This window comes from Rhinatrema bivittatum, chromosome 12, assembly GCF_901001135.1.
Source record: "Rhinatrema bivittatum chromosome 12, aRhiBiv1.1, whole genome shotgun sequence".
Lineage (NCBI taxonomy): Eukaryota > Metazoa > Chordata > Amphibia > Gymnophiona > Rhinatrematidae > Rhinatrema > Rhinatrema bivittatum.
In genome coordinates this window covers 340525-356339 of record NC_042626.1, presented here as the reverse complement: position 1 = coordinate 356339, position 15815 = coordinate 340525, and the positions used below count along the sequence as shown (strand labels likewise).

General features: G+C 50.6%; 1 protein-coding gene across 2 annotated transcripts in view; it reads left to right on the top strand.

Moving 5' to 3' along the window:
* Nucleotides 1-15815, top strand: part of AHCYL1 (adenosylhomocysteinase like 1) — a 130370-nt gene that overhangs the window by 110464 nt on the left and 4091 nt on the right. For both annotated transcript variants that reach the window (XM_029574187.1, XM_029574185.1), the window contains exon 15: nt 8692-8770. In XM_029574187.1, coding sequence (XP_029430047.1) covers nt 8692-8770 — 79 coding nt within the window. The remainder of the gene's footprint in view (nt 1-8691; nt 8771-15815) is intronic.

Here is a 15815-nt window from a genome sequence, read left to right as displayed (position 1 = left end):
TCCCTTAGCTGGGAGGGACATGAATTGCGATATTCACTGATTTGGCGCCTGCTACCTTACGACGTCGGAAGGAAATTCAGCTGCTCACCGCCCTTATGTGCAAAGAAAACCTTCGCTTTCGTTGGGTTTACCCGTGGGGGTTAGCCTTCACGATTAAAGGAACTACCTCGCAGGTGCGAAATATGCAGGAGGCTATACCAGCCCTCCAGGCAGTGGGAATCGATGTCTCCACTTTGGACCAGCTGTCGGTCAAGACGTCAGTGCAGAATCAGCCCCAGTGGCAGTGTGTGGGGAAAGGTGGAAGGCGTCTCACATGGAATATTTGGACACCGGGGAAGTCGATAAGGGGAGGCCCACCTGAGCTGCAGGATCGTGGAGTGCTGGGTGGCCATACCAACCTGTACAGGAAGATTATTTACCATACCTCTGGGTCCAGCTAACCTGTATTATACGAGTGGGGACCCTCCTGGGGCTTTGACTGAGAGAGTACCTCATCATGATAAGGGAGACTACTGCTTGAGCGAGAAGATGAACTCAGGACTCTCTGCATTATCTGTGTTCTCTGGTTGTTGAAAGGTTGAACAGTTGGGTTTTGTGCGGTTCAGGGGGCAGAGGGGGTCTGCTCTTTATATCACTATTGTGTAAGTGTTTTGGAATTACAGTGTTCAATGATCGCTAACGGTCAAAGTAGAAGGCAAGGTGGGGGAGGTTGAGGGGGATCTCCCTCCAGGACTGAGTTTCACAATGGGTGTGTGTTGGGTGGTGGGGGGGGGATGGGAGAATGGTATCCGGAAAACGATGTCAGTCACCAGGGAGGTTTTTATAGTCAGTTACGGAGTTGGGAAATTGCGGAGTGTCTGTGCCTTTTAGGCTACGCTCGTTGGGGGGATATGTGGGAGATGGTGTCCAAAGGAGAATAGATGGGGGACATTAACTGTATTTCTATCAATGTTAAGGGTATAAATTCCCCGTTTAAGCGCCAGAAACTATTTCGGGAACTTACAAGGCTCTCTGCCCAGGTGGTCTTTATCCAAGAAACTCACTTACGCTGTAGGGATGAACGTTTACTTAACTTTCCGTCACTTTCCATTGCAAGTCTATGTGCCAGCCACGGCATCTCAGTGATATAGTGGGGTGGGCATTCTTTTTGCACAACATTTGCTGGTCGAAATCCACAACCAATTCTGTGACCCATTGGGCCTCTTTCTTATATTGCGGGTTACAATTTCCAATGTACTATTAGTGCTAGTGAACATATATTGCTGACCAACAATGCAGGTTGAGACTTTGAGGGAAGTATCCCGTTGTTTAACCTCTTATCCGAATGCTAATTTAGTAATAGCGGGAGATTTTAATCTCCCTCTTTACTAGCTATAGACACGTCAGGTCTCTCGGGGCCTGGGGAATGCTAGGCGGGCTTTTCAATGCCTCCTACATATGCTTAACTTGGTTGATATCTGGCGGCTAAATTATCCACACAGTACATAAGTAGAAACTATATTTCTACTCTCACCACCATAATTCCTATAGTAGAATAGATTACTTCCTGGTTACTAAAGATTTGGTCAGCGGTACTTCTACAGTGGATATAGAGCCTATCATGTGGTCTGACCATGCCCCGATAAGGTGGACTGTTTCACTACGTTCCTGGGATGCTGGTCGCAAGTTTTGGAGGCTTAATGATTCTTTATTAAAAGACCCACTCTATGGCGAACGGATCTCTGAGGTCTTAAAGGACTATTTCCTAGCTTGTAGCAAATGGACTCAGGACCAGTGGGTATAGTGTGCACCTGATAGCAGTTGGAGACGGAGTCAGATTTCAATCTGAAGTCAAAACTGCATATACCCCTGCAGGAAGCTCTGCTCTTCAGTATTTTCCGTCTCCATAGTAGTTTGGGATTCTACTCACGCTTGCTCAGCGTTAAGAAATCCAAACCAAAGAAGAGAAAAAACATTTCAAAATCTTATCTCTACAAGACGAGCCCCACTCTCCTGCGGTGATACTGAAGGGTCCCCCCCAAGTCAAGAATTCCTGAGGTGATTTCTGAGATCCCTCAGAGGTAAGCCTCGGTCCGGTAACCGGTTCCCAGCGTGGACTTAGCCCCCAGGATGGAGCGGCTGAGAGGTAGCGGGTACAAGACCGAGCACGGCAGTGAAGGTATTCCCCCCCCCCCCCCCCTGCAGCCGGAGACCGCCCAGCACGAGATCGGGAAGCGCCAAGACAAGGTAAAGTAGAAAACTTTCTTAAGTCTCTGGTCTCCGAGGCTCGGATAGCCACACAGATCGCCAGTTGGCGTCTGTCCCATCAGGTTGAGCAGCCCCTCCAGGCTCGTTCCCAATCCGGCTCGAAGGTCCTCCCACATGGAGACCCTCCGGAGGGGGGGGGGGTGTCGCCATCTTAATCGCGTGGTCGCCGGCGCCATTTTCCCCCCTTGATTGCCGTTCTGTTCGCCTAACTGAGCAGTGCGCACAGTGGCGAGCCGGGCGCATAACATAGCCGCGCGCACAGTGGTGCGCACAGGGTGCCGTGCATGAGGGTGCTGGGCGCATAGCACCGCGCTCATCAGCGCCGGGCGCACAAGTTAGACTGTGCGCACAGCGGCGCGCGCATCCCTGGAAGTGTACAGACCAGCCTGCACGCGTATCTTCGCAGCCTGCACGCACACCTTCTGTGCACCCGGAGCGCATATCTAAGCTTCCCAGCACGCGTACATATTCGCACAGATCGGGGTTGAACGCCCCTATGCGCACAATCCATGGCACCACCGACCAAGATAGCCAAAGCACAAGCCCTCTGTGCAGCATGAAGAGGCTACCCCCCTGTGCCTACAGTGCGAGATGGCTTTGGGGGAACCCCAGGGCAAGGTGTCGTCCCCCCCCCCCCCCTCCCAGCCAGTACAGGAATCTGGATCCACTGATAGAACCCCGGACCTCTCTAGCCTGAGCTCGGTCCTACAGATGGGACCCTTGGGGAACACCACTGGGTTCAATATGGACCCAGGAACCTTTTTCTGGGTGGAATTCTTTAAAGGTCTACAAACCTTCGTCCAGGCGCAGTCTGCGCCACCGACAACACAGGCACAGCCTCCACTAGAGGACTCAAACCTCCCAGGCCCTTCTCGGTCTCCCAGAGACGTGCCCCCTCCAGACAAAAGCCTAACCTTAGGGGACACGGACACCTCTGAGGAAGACCAAGACTCCCTGGAGGAAGGGGAAATCCCTCCAGGGACGGAACCATACCAAACCATGATGCATTTCTTCTCCAAAGACGAGCTACCAGACCTCGTGTCCGGGAGTCTAAGGGAGCTGGCCATCCCAGACACAAATGCCTCGGTGGAACCAAAGACGAACCCTCTTCTGGTCGGGCTCCGTCAGGCTTCATGCCATTTCCCATTGCTACAAGCCATACAACAGCTGATCTACCTGGAATGGAATGGCCCCGGAGGTCAGTTTCAAGGGAGGGTGGGCCCTAGAAGCCCTATACCCACTGGAACCCTCAGCCAAAGATCTCCTGGTGTTTCCCAAAGTGGATGCCCATGGTCTGCACAGTCACAAATCACACTACCATTCCAGTCGAAGGAGGAATGGCACTCAAGGATGCCCAAGACAGACATCAAGAGTCCATCCTTAAACAGTCATTTGAGGCAGCAGCTATGTCACTGCAGATCGCTGCCTGCTGTGCCGTGGTGACACGCGCATGCTTGTCACAGGCCAGAAACACAACCACACCCGTCAAATCACTAGAACCAGCAATATCCTTCCTCACGGATACAACCTCCGACCTGGTGCGCACTTCAGCCAGGGGCGTCTCATCCATTGTGGCAGTCAGAAGGCAACTCTGGCTCTGAAGCTGGTCAGCCGACGCAACTTCTAAGACGAAGCTCATGAGAATGCCGTTTAAAGGAACCCTTCTGTTCGGAAGTGAACTGGAGAAGTTAGCCGACAAACGGGCGAATCCCTAGTACTTCGGTTACCGGAGGACAAGGTCAAGAGAAGCCAACGCCCCTCTCTCGGACCATCCAGGGGCAGAGGATCACAGCGTTTCAAATCTTACAAGAATACCTACCAAGCTCCTCACCCCGCAGGCAGGGGCCAGTCCTTTTGGAACAAACAGAACAAGAGGGGAGCCGGCTCAGGCCTAGGCCCCAGCCGCACCCCACAATGAGAATCAACAGATCCATCCACAGGAAGAAGCCATAGGGGGCAGGCTTGCCCGATTCTACCAAAGATGGGTCGAGATAACATCAGACAAGTGGGTCCTAACCATCGTTCGAGAGGGATACTTTTTGGACTTCCACAGCATCCCTCCAGACAAATTGTGAAATTTCCTTGCCACTCCCCCTCCAAGAGGACGGCAGTAGTAACCAAATTACTTGCCTAAAGGCTATAACACTGGTGCCACGCACACCAACGAAATACTGGACACGATTCCATCTATTTTATTGTTCCCAAGAAAGAGGGAACGTACCGGCCCATAGTAGACTTCAAGTCAGTCAACCGCTACCTGAAGGTTCCACCACCCTTCTGCATGGAAACCCTACGCTCGGTCCATAAGGGCGGTACAGCCGGGAGAATTTCTGACCTCCCTGGATCTGTCAGAAGCTTACCTGCAACCTCCTGGTTCCACTTCACGATCCTAGACCATCACTACCAGTTCCGAGCGCTACCCTTTGGCTAGTTACAGCACCTCGGACGTTCACCAAAATCATGGTCGTAGTGGTGGGCGACACTGAGGAAAAAAGGAATCCTCGTTCACCCATATCTTTGACAATTGGCTGATCAGGGCAAAATCCCCAGAAAGAAAGTCATCAGATGACCACCAGAATCAAGAATCTCCTAGAGAACCTCAGATGGGTCGTCAACGCAACCAATCTCTGAAATACCTGGGAGTCCGGTTCGACACCCAACCAGGACAAAGTCATTCCTTCCCCCCATAAGGAGAAGGAAATTGATGGACCAGTTGAGAAAACTGTTGAAAGGCGCTTGCCCCACGGTATGGGACTACCTCCAAGGCCTTGGCCTTATGACATCGACCGTAGAAGTCGTCCCATGGGCATGGGCCCACATGCGACCACTACAATGTTCCCTACTGTCATGATGGAACCCGATGTCCCAGGACTACACCATTCGCCTCCAGTTGCCGGCGGATGTACAGACACAGCTCCTATGGGTGGCTACAAGAAGACCATCTGAGCAAGGGAGTAAGGCTATCCCCACTGTCCTGGGTCTTGCTCACCACGGATGCGAGCCTATGAGGGTGGGGGCCCACTGCCAGGAACTGATGGCCCAGGGGAAATGGGACAAGGAAGAGTCGGGGTGGAACATCAACCGACAGGAAGCCTGAGCAGTCAGACTAGCCTGCCTGCGATTCAGCCACAGACTCCGGGGAGAATGTCTCAGTCATGTCGGACAACGCCACAACTGTGGCCTACATCAACTGCCAGGGAGGCACCAAAAGCCAAAAAGTGTCCCTGGAAATAGACCCCCTAATGGCGTGGCGGAAGCAAACCTGCAAGGGATCTCAGCCGCCCACATAGCGGGAAAAGATAACGTCACTGTGGATTACCTCAGCAGAGAAAGTCTAGACCCAGGGGAATGGAGGCTGTCCACCACAGCCTTCCAGTTGATAGTAAACTGCTGGGGAACTCTAGCCATGGATCTTCTGGCAACCCGGTCCAACGCCCAAGTCCCCAAGTTCTTCAGTCGCAGTCGAGAACCACAATCCCAGGGGTTCGACGCACTGGTCCAGACCTGGCCACAGGTCTGGACCAGGTATGCCTTTCCTCCATGGCTAGTACTGGGCGGGATCATCCACAAGATAGAACGCCACAGGGGGCTAGTACTCTAGTGGCCCCAGATTGGCCAAGAAGGCCATGGTATGCAGACATGCGAAGACTTCTTACGGGGAACCTTCTGTGCCTACCTCCACACAGGGACCTTCTCCGGCAAGGACCGATCCTCCATGAAGACCCAACTCTATTCTCTCTTACGGTCGGGCCATTGAGAGGACTCGCCTGAAGAAGAGCGAATATTCTAAGGGAATGATTGACCCCTTGCTCCGAGCATGCAAGTTTTCCACGTCTCTAGCTTACATACGAATATGGAGACTATTTGAAGCCTGGTGTGAGGACTGTGAGATACTTCCGTGGACGGTCAAAATCCCCATGATCCTGGAATTTCTGCAGGACGGCTTGAAGAAAGGGTTGTCTCTCAACTCCCTCAAGGTTCAGGTGGCCACGCTGGTTTGCTTCAGAGCCAAAGTGGACGGCATCAGTCTATCAACTCACCCAGATGTTTCCCGCTTCCTGAGAGGGGTCAAACAAATCCGACCACCCTTAAAGTGGCTGGTGCCCCTATGGAATGTCAATCTAGTACTAGACTTCCTAACGGGAGCTTCCTTCAGACCTACTCACAGTCTGTCCCTACGGCTACTGACCTTGAAGACTGCATTCCTAGTGGCAATATGTTCAGCCCATCGCAACTCCGAGCTTCAAGCCCTATTCTGTCGAGAACCGTTCCTCAGGTTCACACTGGGATCCATACAACTACGCACGGTCCCCTCTTTTCTTCCGAAGGTGGTTTCTCAATTTCATCTAAACCAAACCATATCTCTACCATCTCCAGATGAACATAAGGACTCGAAAGACTCACGCCGTCTTTGCCACCTAAATGTTGGCAGACTCCTAGTCAAATACCTGGAAAGATCGGAATCCGTACGAAAGAACGGACCACCTATTCGTCCTTCACAGACGGGAAGAAACAAGGGGAAGCGGCCTTTGCGGGCAACCATAGCCCGCTGGATCAAAGAAGTAATCAAGGCGGCCTACGATAGAGGCAGGGAAGCCTCTGCCTCTACAGTCAAGGCCCATTCTACAAGGGCCCAGGCAGTGGTCCTGGGCAGAAACCAAGAGCTGTCACCCGCCGAGATCTGTCGGGTGGTGACGTGGTCCTCCATACATACCTTCTCCAGGTTCTACCGCTTGGATGTCCAGGCCTGGGAGGACACATCATTTGCAAGGGCAGTACTAAGTGGGCCACGGGCAGCCTCCCACCCGGTTCGGGAGTAGTTTTTGTACATCCCATTGGTCCTGAGTCCATCTGCTACACGCTAGGAAATGGAGAAATTACTTACCTGATAATTTAGTTTTCCTTAGTGTAGACAGATGAACTCAGCAGTCCGCCCACGGCTGCCCCAAAATCAGGAAACCTCGGGTGACAATCCCCGAGAGCAAGTCAAGCATGGGTAAGCCAGGTATTACCCCTAGTTCAAGACACCCATAGTTGCCGGGTGTCGGCGTTTTTCAGTTGAGTGCACTGGCGGTCTCCAATTTGGAAATCAGTTGAACCAGTCCTAGTTAATCAAGTTAATCAAGTTAGCCAAGTTAATTTATTTCAAAATTTATTTATTTATTTATTTCAAAACTTTTCTATACCGGTATTAGTAGGTACATCATATCGGTTTACATCTGAACTGAGGTGGAAATTACATCAAACAGGTACAGGGGATGGGGCTACATAGAACAATGAAGAGAAATTAGCCGGAAGATGGCAAACAAGATAAGATTACAAGTAAACAATGAAACATAACTTTATACATGCCTTTGTACATGGGTTCAGAATAGGTACTGCTTCAACAAAAGGTTGAAGGATTAGGGGATCTAATTAGGGTAGGCCTGTTTGAAGAGCCAGGTCTTTAATTTATTTTTGAATTTGAAGGTACAGGGTTCAAGTCGGAGGTTTGTTGGTAGAGAGTTCCAGCGGGTAGGACCAGCAAAGGAGAATGCATGGTCCCTCGTAGAGGTGAGGTGTGCCTTCTTGCGGGATGGTACGTGGATGGTTCCTTTGTTGGTTGCTCTGGTGGAGCCGTTAGAGATTGTGAGGCGGAACGGCTCATCAAGCCAGTTGGAGTTATGTCTAGATTATTAAAACACGCGTATATCCACAATTGCTTTTCGAGGAGAATACTGAAGAGCTAAGCTTCCTGCACCGGGTATATGTAGTGCTGACGTCAGCTTGAAGTCTGTCTCTGTCTCCCAACTGCTATCAGGAGTACACTATACCCATTGGTCCTGAGTCCATCTGTCTACACTAAGGAAAACGGAATTATGAGGTAAGTAATTTCTCCATTATATAATCCTATGCCATTAAAATAGCATAGTTACAATGATAAATCGTCATTCTTGCCTGAGAGAAACATGAGCCCTGAATTAGGATTCAGATTCATTAAAACGTCTTTTTGAATAAATAGGTTTTTAGTGCTTTTTTTTAAACTTTGCTGGATCAGCTATGCAGTGCAGATCTTCAGGTAATGTATTCCAGTATACTGGACCAGCAACTGAAAAGGTGCGTTCAAGAGACACTACCAAATGTGTAGGAAGGCACTTCTAAAAGGTTTTCATCGGCAAATCGCAAACATGCGTCCCGGACATAATTTTGTAGAATTGCAGGGGACAAAGTAGTGTTTGGCTGATTTTGCTTTAGGGCAAGATGTTGAACTGTGGTCCTATCTAATTGCTATTAACAATTCTAGGACACCTCTCATAATAGTGAGCTGGAGTCCTGGCTAAGTTTGTCTGGTACTGATGTCACAGCTAAATAGGTCCAATATTTAAATTTTTTTCCTTCATAAGAACAAGAAGGCCAGTCTTCCTCCTCAGTATTTGCTAATATTAACACTGCTCTTTCATGCAGGCACTGGCTCTGATAGAACTTTTCAATGCCCCTGATGGACGCTACAAACAAGATGTCTATTTGCTGCCTAAGAAGATGGGTGAGTGAGGGGAGCATGCTTGCTCTGTCTGAAATGCAATTCCCTGTACGTACCCGGATCAGTCCAGACTCCCTGCCAGCAGATGGAGACAGAGAGAGTCTCACTGACACTGTACATAACCCAGTGAGCCACCTGCAGCTCCTCAGTATTTCTCTGTCTCTGTCTCTGGGGCGACAGCCCCCCCCCCCCCCCCCCCCCTGCCCAGGCTGGTTCGTTTGATTTTTTTTTCTTTGAATTTTTTTGTTTTCTGTTCTGTTTCCTCGGAATGGTTCGCGGCTCAGCTTGTTGTGCGTGTGGGGCAGTCTCGGTCGGGCCGGCCTCTGTTCTGGCTGCATTTCGGGGGGAAGGGCCCTCCCTCCTCCCGGAAGTCTTTAAACAGCGGCACTTTAATAAGCGCGCGGCTGCTGCAGTTGGGCCGATTTTGAATGCCCCTGCTGACTCCGGGTCTGCCGGCTCCTTCATGGCAGGAGCTGCGGCCATTTTGGCGCCAAATTCGCTCGCACTGCCATTTTTGGAGGGGAGGGGGATCTCCCTCCGCGTCTCTCCCCGGTCCATCCAGGCCCCCTTGAGGGGCAGGGTCTCTCCGGAGGCGCTAATCAGCAGGTTCCTCAGGGACCTGGTGGAGACCAGGTCCCGATTTTACCTCCAGGTTCGCACCCCTTCTCCCCTGACTTTATTCTCCTGCTTCACCAGGCATTTCTGGCGCAGCAGGAAGGTTTAGGGTGCCCACAGTTGCCCCTAGCACCTCGGGGTCCATGCCTGCATCCTCCAGGGGCAGAATCAGGGTCCACGTGGTCGCATGAGTCGGGGGTCCCGCTTTTGCCCAGTCCAAGGGGGCGGCGGGAGGCTTAGAGATCCCGGTCCCTCCAGCAGGGGCAGCGACAGTGTCAACAGCACAGGATCTGGGATCCCCGGACTTGGATCAGGGAGATGACATGGGGACAGCTTCGGTGGCAGAGGGTGATGACCCCAAGATTCTCTGTTTGTTCCGAAGGGAGGAGTTGAACCCTTTGCTTCCTCAAGTTCTTGAGGAGCTTGGTTTTTGAAAGCTCCTCAGGAGGTTCCAGAGATGGATGGGGCGGACCCTGTCCTAGATAGCCTTAGGGCTCCTCCTTCCCCTAACCAATTAAGCTAGATATTTCACTTAGATGCAGTTCCAACACTGCTCTCTACATTAATGGTGGGGGTGGAAGGGAAATAGAACCAAAAGGTTATTAAGAGCCAAGAGTAACAGATAAGTATGAGAAAAAAAAACAAGAGCAAAAGCTTGCTGGGCAGACTGGATGGGCTGTTTGGTCGTCTTCTGCCGTCATTTCTATGTTTCTGTTTCCTTATCATAGGTCGGTGTGGCAGTTGGTAGAACGTGAGTGGGATTCCCTAGACTCAGGCTTGAGGGTGGGTAGAGTGATGTCAAAACTCTACCTCTTGCTGGAACAAACCTTGGAGTTTTGCGCTTCCGCAGGTGGATGCGGCAGTTTCTGCGGTCACTAAGAGAACTACTATTTCGTTGGCAGGGGCCATGGCACTTAAAGATGTTTAAGATTGGAAGTTGGAGCTTCATCTCAAGAGGATTTTTGAGGGGGTGGCCTTGGGGCTGCGGGCCGCCATTTGCTCCGGATTTATGCAAAGAGCATGTTTGCGCTGGGTTCAGAGTTTTCAGGATGGGCAAACGCTACCTGGATTCGACATGTCTAATGGAGATTGCATGGAGGCATTGGTCGCATATGTAGCTGATGCTCTTTATGATTTGGTGCGTTTGCTGTCTTGAGTTATCTCGACGATTGGCTGATTCGGGAGAAATCTTCGATGGATGCCATTCTTTGGTTCAGAAAGTTATTCATCTGCTAGAGTCTCTTGGCTGGTTGGTCAATCGGGCAAAGAGTCATTTGGAGCCATCCCAGACACTCGACTATCTCGGGGCTCATTTCAACACAAGGCAAGGCAAAGTGTTTCTTACAGAGGAGAGAATGATCAAGCTACAGTCACAAGTTTGCCGCTTATTGGCGTTGAGGGTGCCCCGAGCCTGGGATTTTTTGCAGGTTCTGGGTCCGATGGCCTCAACACTGGAATTGGTGCCATGGGCCTTTGCGCATATGCGCCCACTTCAGAGGGCCCTGTTGGAGAGGTGGAATCCTCTGTTGCAGGCTTTTCACTTACCGGTCTTGCTGGATGCGTCGGCACGGAGCAGCCTCTTGTGGTGTGACTACAGTCGTCCAATCTGCAGCGTGGTGTCAGTCTCGAGGTTCTGGATTGGGTGGTTCTCACTACCGATGCCAGTCTTTCTGGTTGGGGGCGGTCTGCGAGCGGCAGTCGGCCCAGGGCACTTGGTCGGCGGTAGAAGCCTTGAGGCCTATCAATCGGTTGGAGACCAGGGTGGTGCGGCTGGCACTTGGAGCCTTCCTCCCCCTGGTGTTCAGGGGCAATTGGTCAGGGTTCTGACAGACAATGTGACGACGGTAGCTTACATCAATTGTCAGGGCGGCACCAAGAGCCAGGGGGTGGCTCAGGAGCTGTTTCTCTGGGCAGAACTGTACTTGGTTCAGTTAGCTGCGTCTCATATCATGGGCGTCGACAATGTCCAGGCCGATTTTCTCAGTCGTCAGAGCTTAGATCCAGGTGAGTGGGAATTGGCGAATTCCGCAATGCGGCTCAACCGGAAGAGGTGGGGTTGTCTTCACATCGATTTGATGGCGACTCGGCTCAATACGAAAGCTGCAGGAGGGGGAGTATGGGGCCGAGGGGGTCGACGCTTTGGCTTCAGGGGATCTTGTTTTATGTTTTCCCTCCGTGGCCTCTAGTGGGCAAGGTGTTGCGCTGCATAGAGAAACACCCCGGGAAAGTGATCCTAGTAGCTCCAGAGTGGCCGCATCGACCGTGATTCGCAGATCTTGTCAATCTAGCCGTGGTCGGACCGCTGCGCCTCAGCCAACATCCGGATCTTTTCCATCAGGGTCTCGTATTTTCCAACCAGGCAGATCGCTTTTGTCTAGCGGTTTGGCTTTTGAGAGGCGTCGCTTGAGGCGGAGAGGATATCCAGCGCCGGTGATCACTACGCTTTTGCAGGCTAGGCGGCAGTCTACTTCCCTCTTATGTTCAGGTTTGGAAAGTGTTTGAGGCTTGGTGTACCGACCAAGAGATACAGGTGGTTCGTGCCTCGATTTCTCACTTCTTGTCTTTCCTACAAGAGGGTTTAGCTAAAGGCCTTGCTTTTAATTCTATTCGGGTACAGGTAGCGGCTCTAGCCTGCTTGCAAGGGAAGTTTGAGGGTTACTCTTTATCTTCTCATCCGAATATACAGAGGTTTCTTTTTCACTCAATGCACAATAAAGCTCTGGAATTTGTTGCCAGAGGATGCGGTTAGTGCAGTTAGTGTAGCTGGGTTCAAAAAAGGTTTGCATAAGTTCTTGGAGGAGAAGTCCATTAATGGCTATTAATCAAGTTTACTTAGGGAATAGCCACTGCTATTAATTGCATCAGTAGCATGGGTTCTTCTTAGTGTTTGGGTACTTGCCAGGTTCTTGTGGCCTGGTTTTTGGCCTCTGTTGGAAACAGGATGCTGGGCTTGATGGACCCTTGGTTTGACCCGGCATGGCAATTTCTTATGTTCTTATGATCTTATGAGTTAAGAATTTGCGTCCTCCGGTGCGGAAGATCTGTGCCCCCTGGAACCTTAATCTTGTTCTGCGAGTATTGTGTGACGCTCCATTTGAGCCAATTCGGAGAGCGACCCTTAAGGATTTGATTCTCAAGGTTGTGTTCTTGATGTCCATCTGTTCGGCCGGTAGGATTTCTGAATTACAGGCCTTGTCGTGCAAGGACCCGTTCCTTCGAATATCTGATTCTGGAGTCACGTTGCGTACGGTTCCTTCCTTTGTCCCAAAGGTGGTCTCTGCCTTTCATGTTAATCAGACTTTCGAGCTCCTAGGGTTTTCAGAGTTGGATGATTCTGTGCAGCATGCTCGGGAGCTTAAGCTGTTGGATGTCCGCAGGGCCTTGCTTCGCTATCTCAAGGTTACTAATGATTTCAGGAGGTCTGATCATCTTTTTGTTTTATGTAGTGGATCAAAGAAGGTACCCATGCCTCCAAAGCAACTATTGCCAGGTGGCTTAAGGAGGCTATTGGGTCGGCGTATATTCTCTAGGGCCGTCAAGTCCCTGAGGGTTTGCGGGCCCACTTGACTCGGGCTCAGGCAGCTTCATGGACAGCGGCTCAGTTGGTGTCTCCGCAAGAGATTTGCAGGGCGGCGACTTGGAAATTGTTGCATACTTTTGCAAGGCATTACTGTTTGGATTTGGGATTTTCTGATTCCCAATCTTTTGGTGAAGGTGTCTTGCGAGCGGGACTCTCCAGGTCCCACCCTCTCTAGGAAGCTTTGGTACATCCTAGGAGTCTGGACTGATCCGGGTACATATGGGGAAAAGAAAATTGGTTCTTACCTGCTAATTTTGGTTCCTGTAGTACCAACGGATCAGTCCAGAACCCACCCAGGTTGGAGGGGGAGAGTCTTCCACTCAGCTATAATCCTTTCAGCATACTTCTGTTTCTGGTTTGTTCATAACGTACCAAATTTTTTGCAAGTTTTTTGCAAGTTTTTTTTTTCAGTTTTTTGCACATAATGTTTTCAGCTTGGATAAAGATTAATACTGAACTACTGCAGGTGGCACCAGGGCTTATCAAGCAGTGTCAGCGAAGCTTTTCTCTGTCTCCATCTGCTGGCAGGGATGAATAAACCCAGGAATCTGGACTGATCCGTTGGTACTACAGGAACAAAAATTAGCAGGTAAGAACCAATTTTCTTATACAGGAAATCCTCATTCCCTGTATGTACCCAGATCAGTCCAGACTCCTGGGTTTTGCCTCCCCTCCAGCAGATGGAGACAGAAGTTTTGACTGACTCTGCCCTAAACCCTGAGGTGCCACCTACAGTCTGTCACCAGCAAACAGTGGAGGTGCAAAATCCTACAGTATGTAGATTAAAAAAAAAAAAAAAAAAAAAAAAAAAAAAATATATATATATATATATATATATATATATATATATATATATATATATATATATATATATATATATATATATATATATATATATATATATAGTATAAGACGTTTCCGAAAGGAAATAGTTTAGAATTAGTTCTTTTTTCTTTTTCAAAGACAGAAGAGTTTCCTGAGCCTCCCAGGGTGTTGGCAGGTCCTGGTGGGACCATCCCCTTTGGTATTTGAGGCTGATGGAGCTGGGGGTCGGGGACCCTGCTGTCCTACACTGCTGACAGTGCTCAGGGTGATACCGGGGAGCCTGGTTCACTCACCCTGTTGGGAACAGGACCCGATGTTTCTTTCGATTCAGGTTTGGAAAAAAAAAATCAAAGACTTGGTTTTTTTCTTACTGCTGGGCCTGATTCTCCGTTCCCCCGATGCTGTACTGTGGAAAGCCGCTGTCTGTCTTTCTCTCCCTAGCCTCTGCCATTCTCCCAGAGTTTCTTAGTGTCTAGATGTCGCGTGTGTGGGGACGCTTGCGCGGATTTCACGCGATGGTCTATTCTCTGCCTGCCTCCCCGAGGGGGAGGGCACTTCAGGAGCCACTGGGGGCAATGCTTTCAAGACGCGCCAGGAGCCTAGGAGGCTCGGTCGACCGCGGCACACTTCTCCTGATCCATGCCCGCTCAGCGTGGGAACGGTCGCCATCTTGTCGACATTTCGCGCTGCTGCGCATACAGCAGAGGGGGAAGAGATTTCCCCTCCTCCTTTATCTCCGCAGCAGGCTGCTTCTGGGGGGGGGGGGGGGACTGACGGAGGACTTAACATTCTCGGCAGAGCAGAGCCCCGAGGGGGCTTCAGACTCCTCCTCCTTCTCTTCCTACGACTTTGTTCTGCTGCTTCACAAGGCTTTCAAAGCCAGGAAGACAGCTAAGAGGCATTCGGGAGGAAACTTTCTCCCGGTCAGCTCAACAATTGGCCAAAACGGGGGTCCAGGCTACTAAGAGACCCAGGCCTCTTGAGGGGGATAGGGTCGCAAAGGTTAAGTGCCCCCTGCAGACCGCACTGTCCCGTCCGGCTGAGGAGGACTCCTAAAACGGGATTACCTCTGGAGCTTGCACAACACACTCGGAAATGGGACTCGCCTAAAACGGGATTACCTCTGGAGCTTGCACAACACACTCGGAAATGGGACTCACCTAAAACGGGATTACCTCTGGAGCTTGCACAACACATTCAGTCAGAAATGGGACTCGCCTAAAACGGGATTACCTCTGGAGCTTGCACAACACATTCAGTCAGAAATGGGACTCGCCTAAAACGGGATTACCTCTGGAGCTTGCACAACACATTCAGTCAGAAATGGGACTCACCTAAAACGGGATTACCTCTGGAGCTTGCACAACACATTCAGTCAGAAATGGGACTCACCTAAAACGGGATTACCTCTGGAGCTTGCACAACACATTCAGAAATGGGACTCACCTAAAACGGGATTACCTCTGGAGCTTGCACAACACACTCGGAAATGGGACTCGCCTAAAACGGGATTACCTCTGGAGCTTGCACAACACATTCAGTCAGAAATGGGACTCACCTAAAACGGGATTACCTCTGGAGCTTGCACAACACATTCAGAAATGGGACTCACCTAAAACGGGATTACCTCTGGAACTTGCACAACACATTCAGTCAGAAATGGGACTCACCTAAAACGGGATTACCTCTGGAGCTTGCACAACACACTCGGAAATGGGACTCGCCCTAAACGGATTACCTCTGGAGCTTGCACAACACACTCGGGAAATGGGACTCACCTAAAACGGGATTACCTCTGGAGCTTGCACAACACATTCAGTCAGAAATGGGACTCACCTAAAACGGGATTACCTCTGGAGCTTGCACAACACACTCAGAAATGGGACTCACCTAAAACGGGATTACCTCTGGAGCTTGCACAACACACTCAGAAATGGGACTCACCTAAAACGGGATTACCTCTGGAGCTTGCACAACACATTCAGTCAGAAATGGGACTCACCTAAAACGGGATTACCTCTGAAGCTT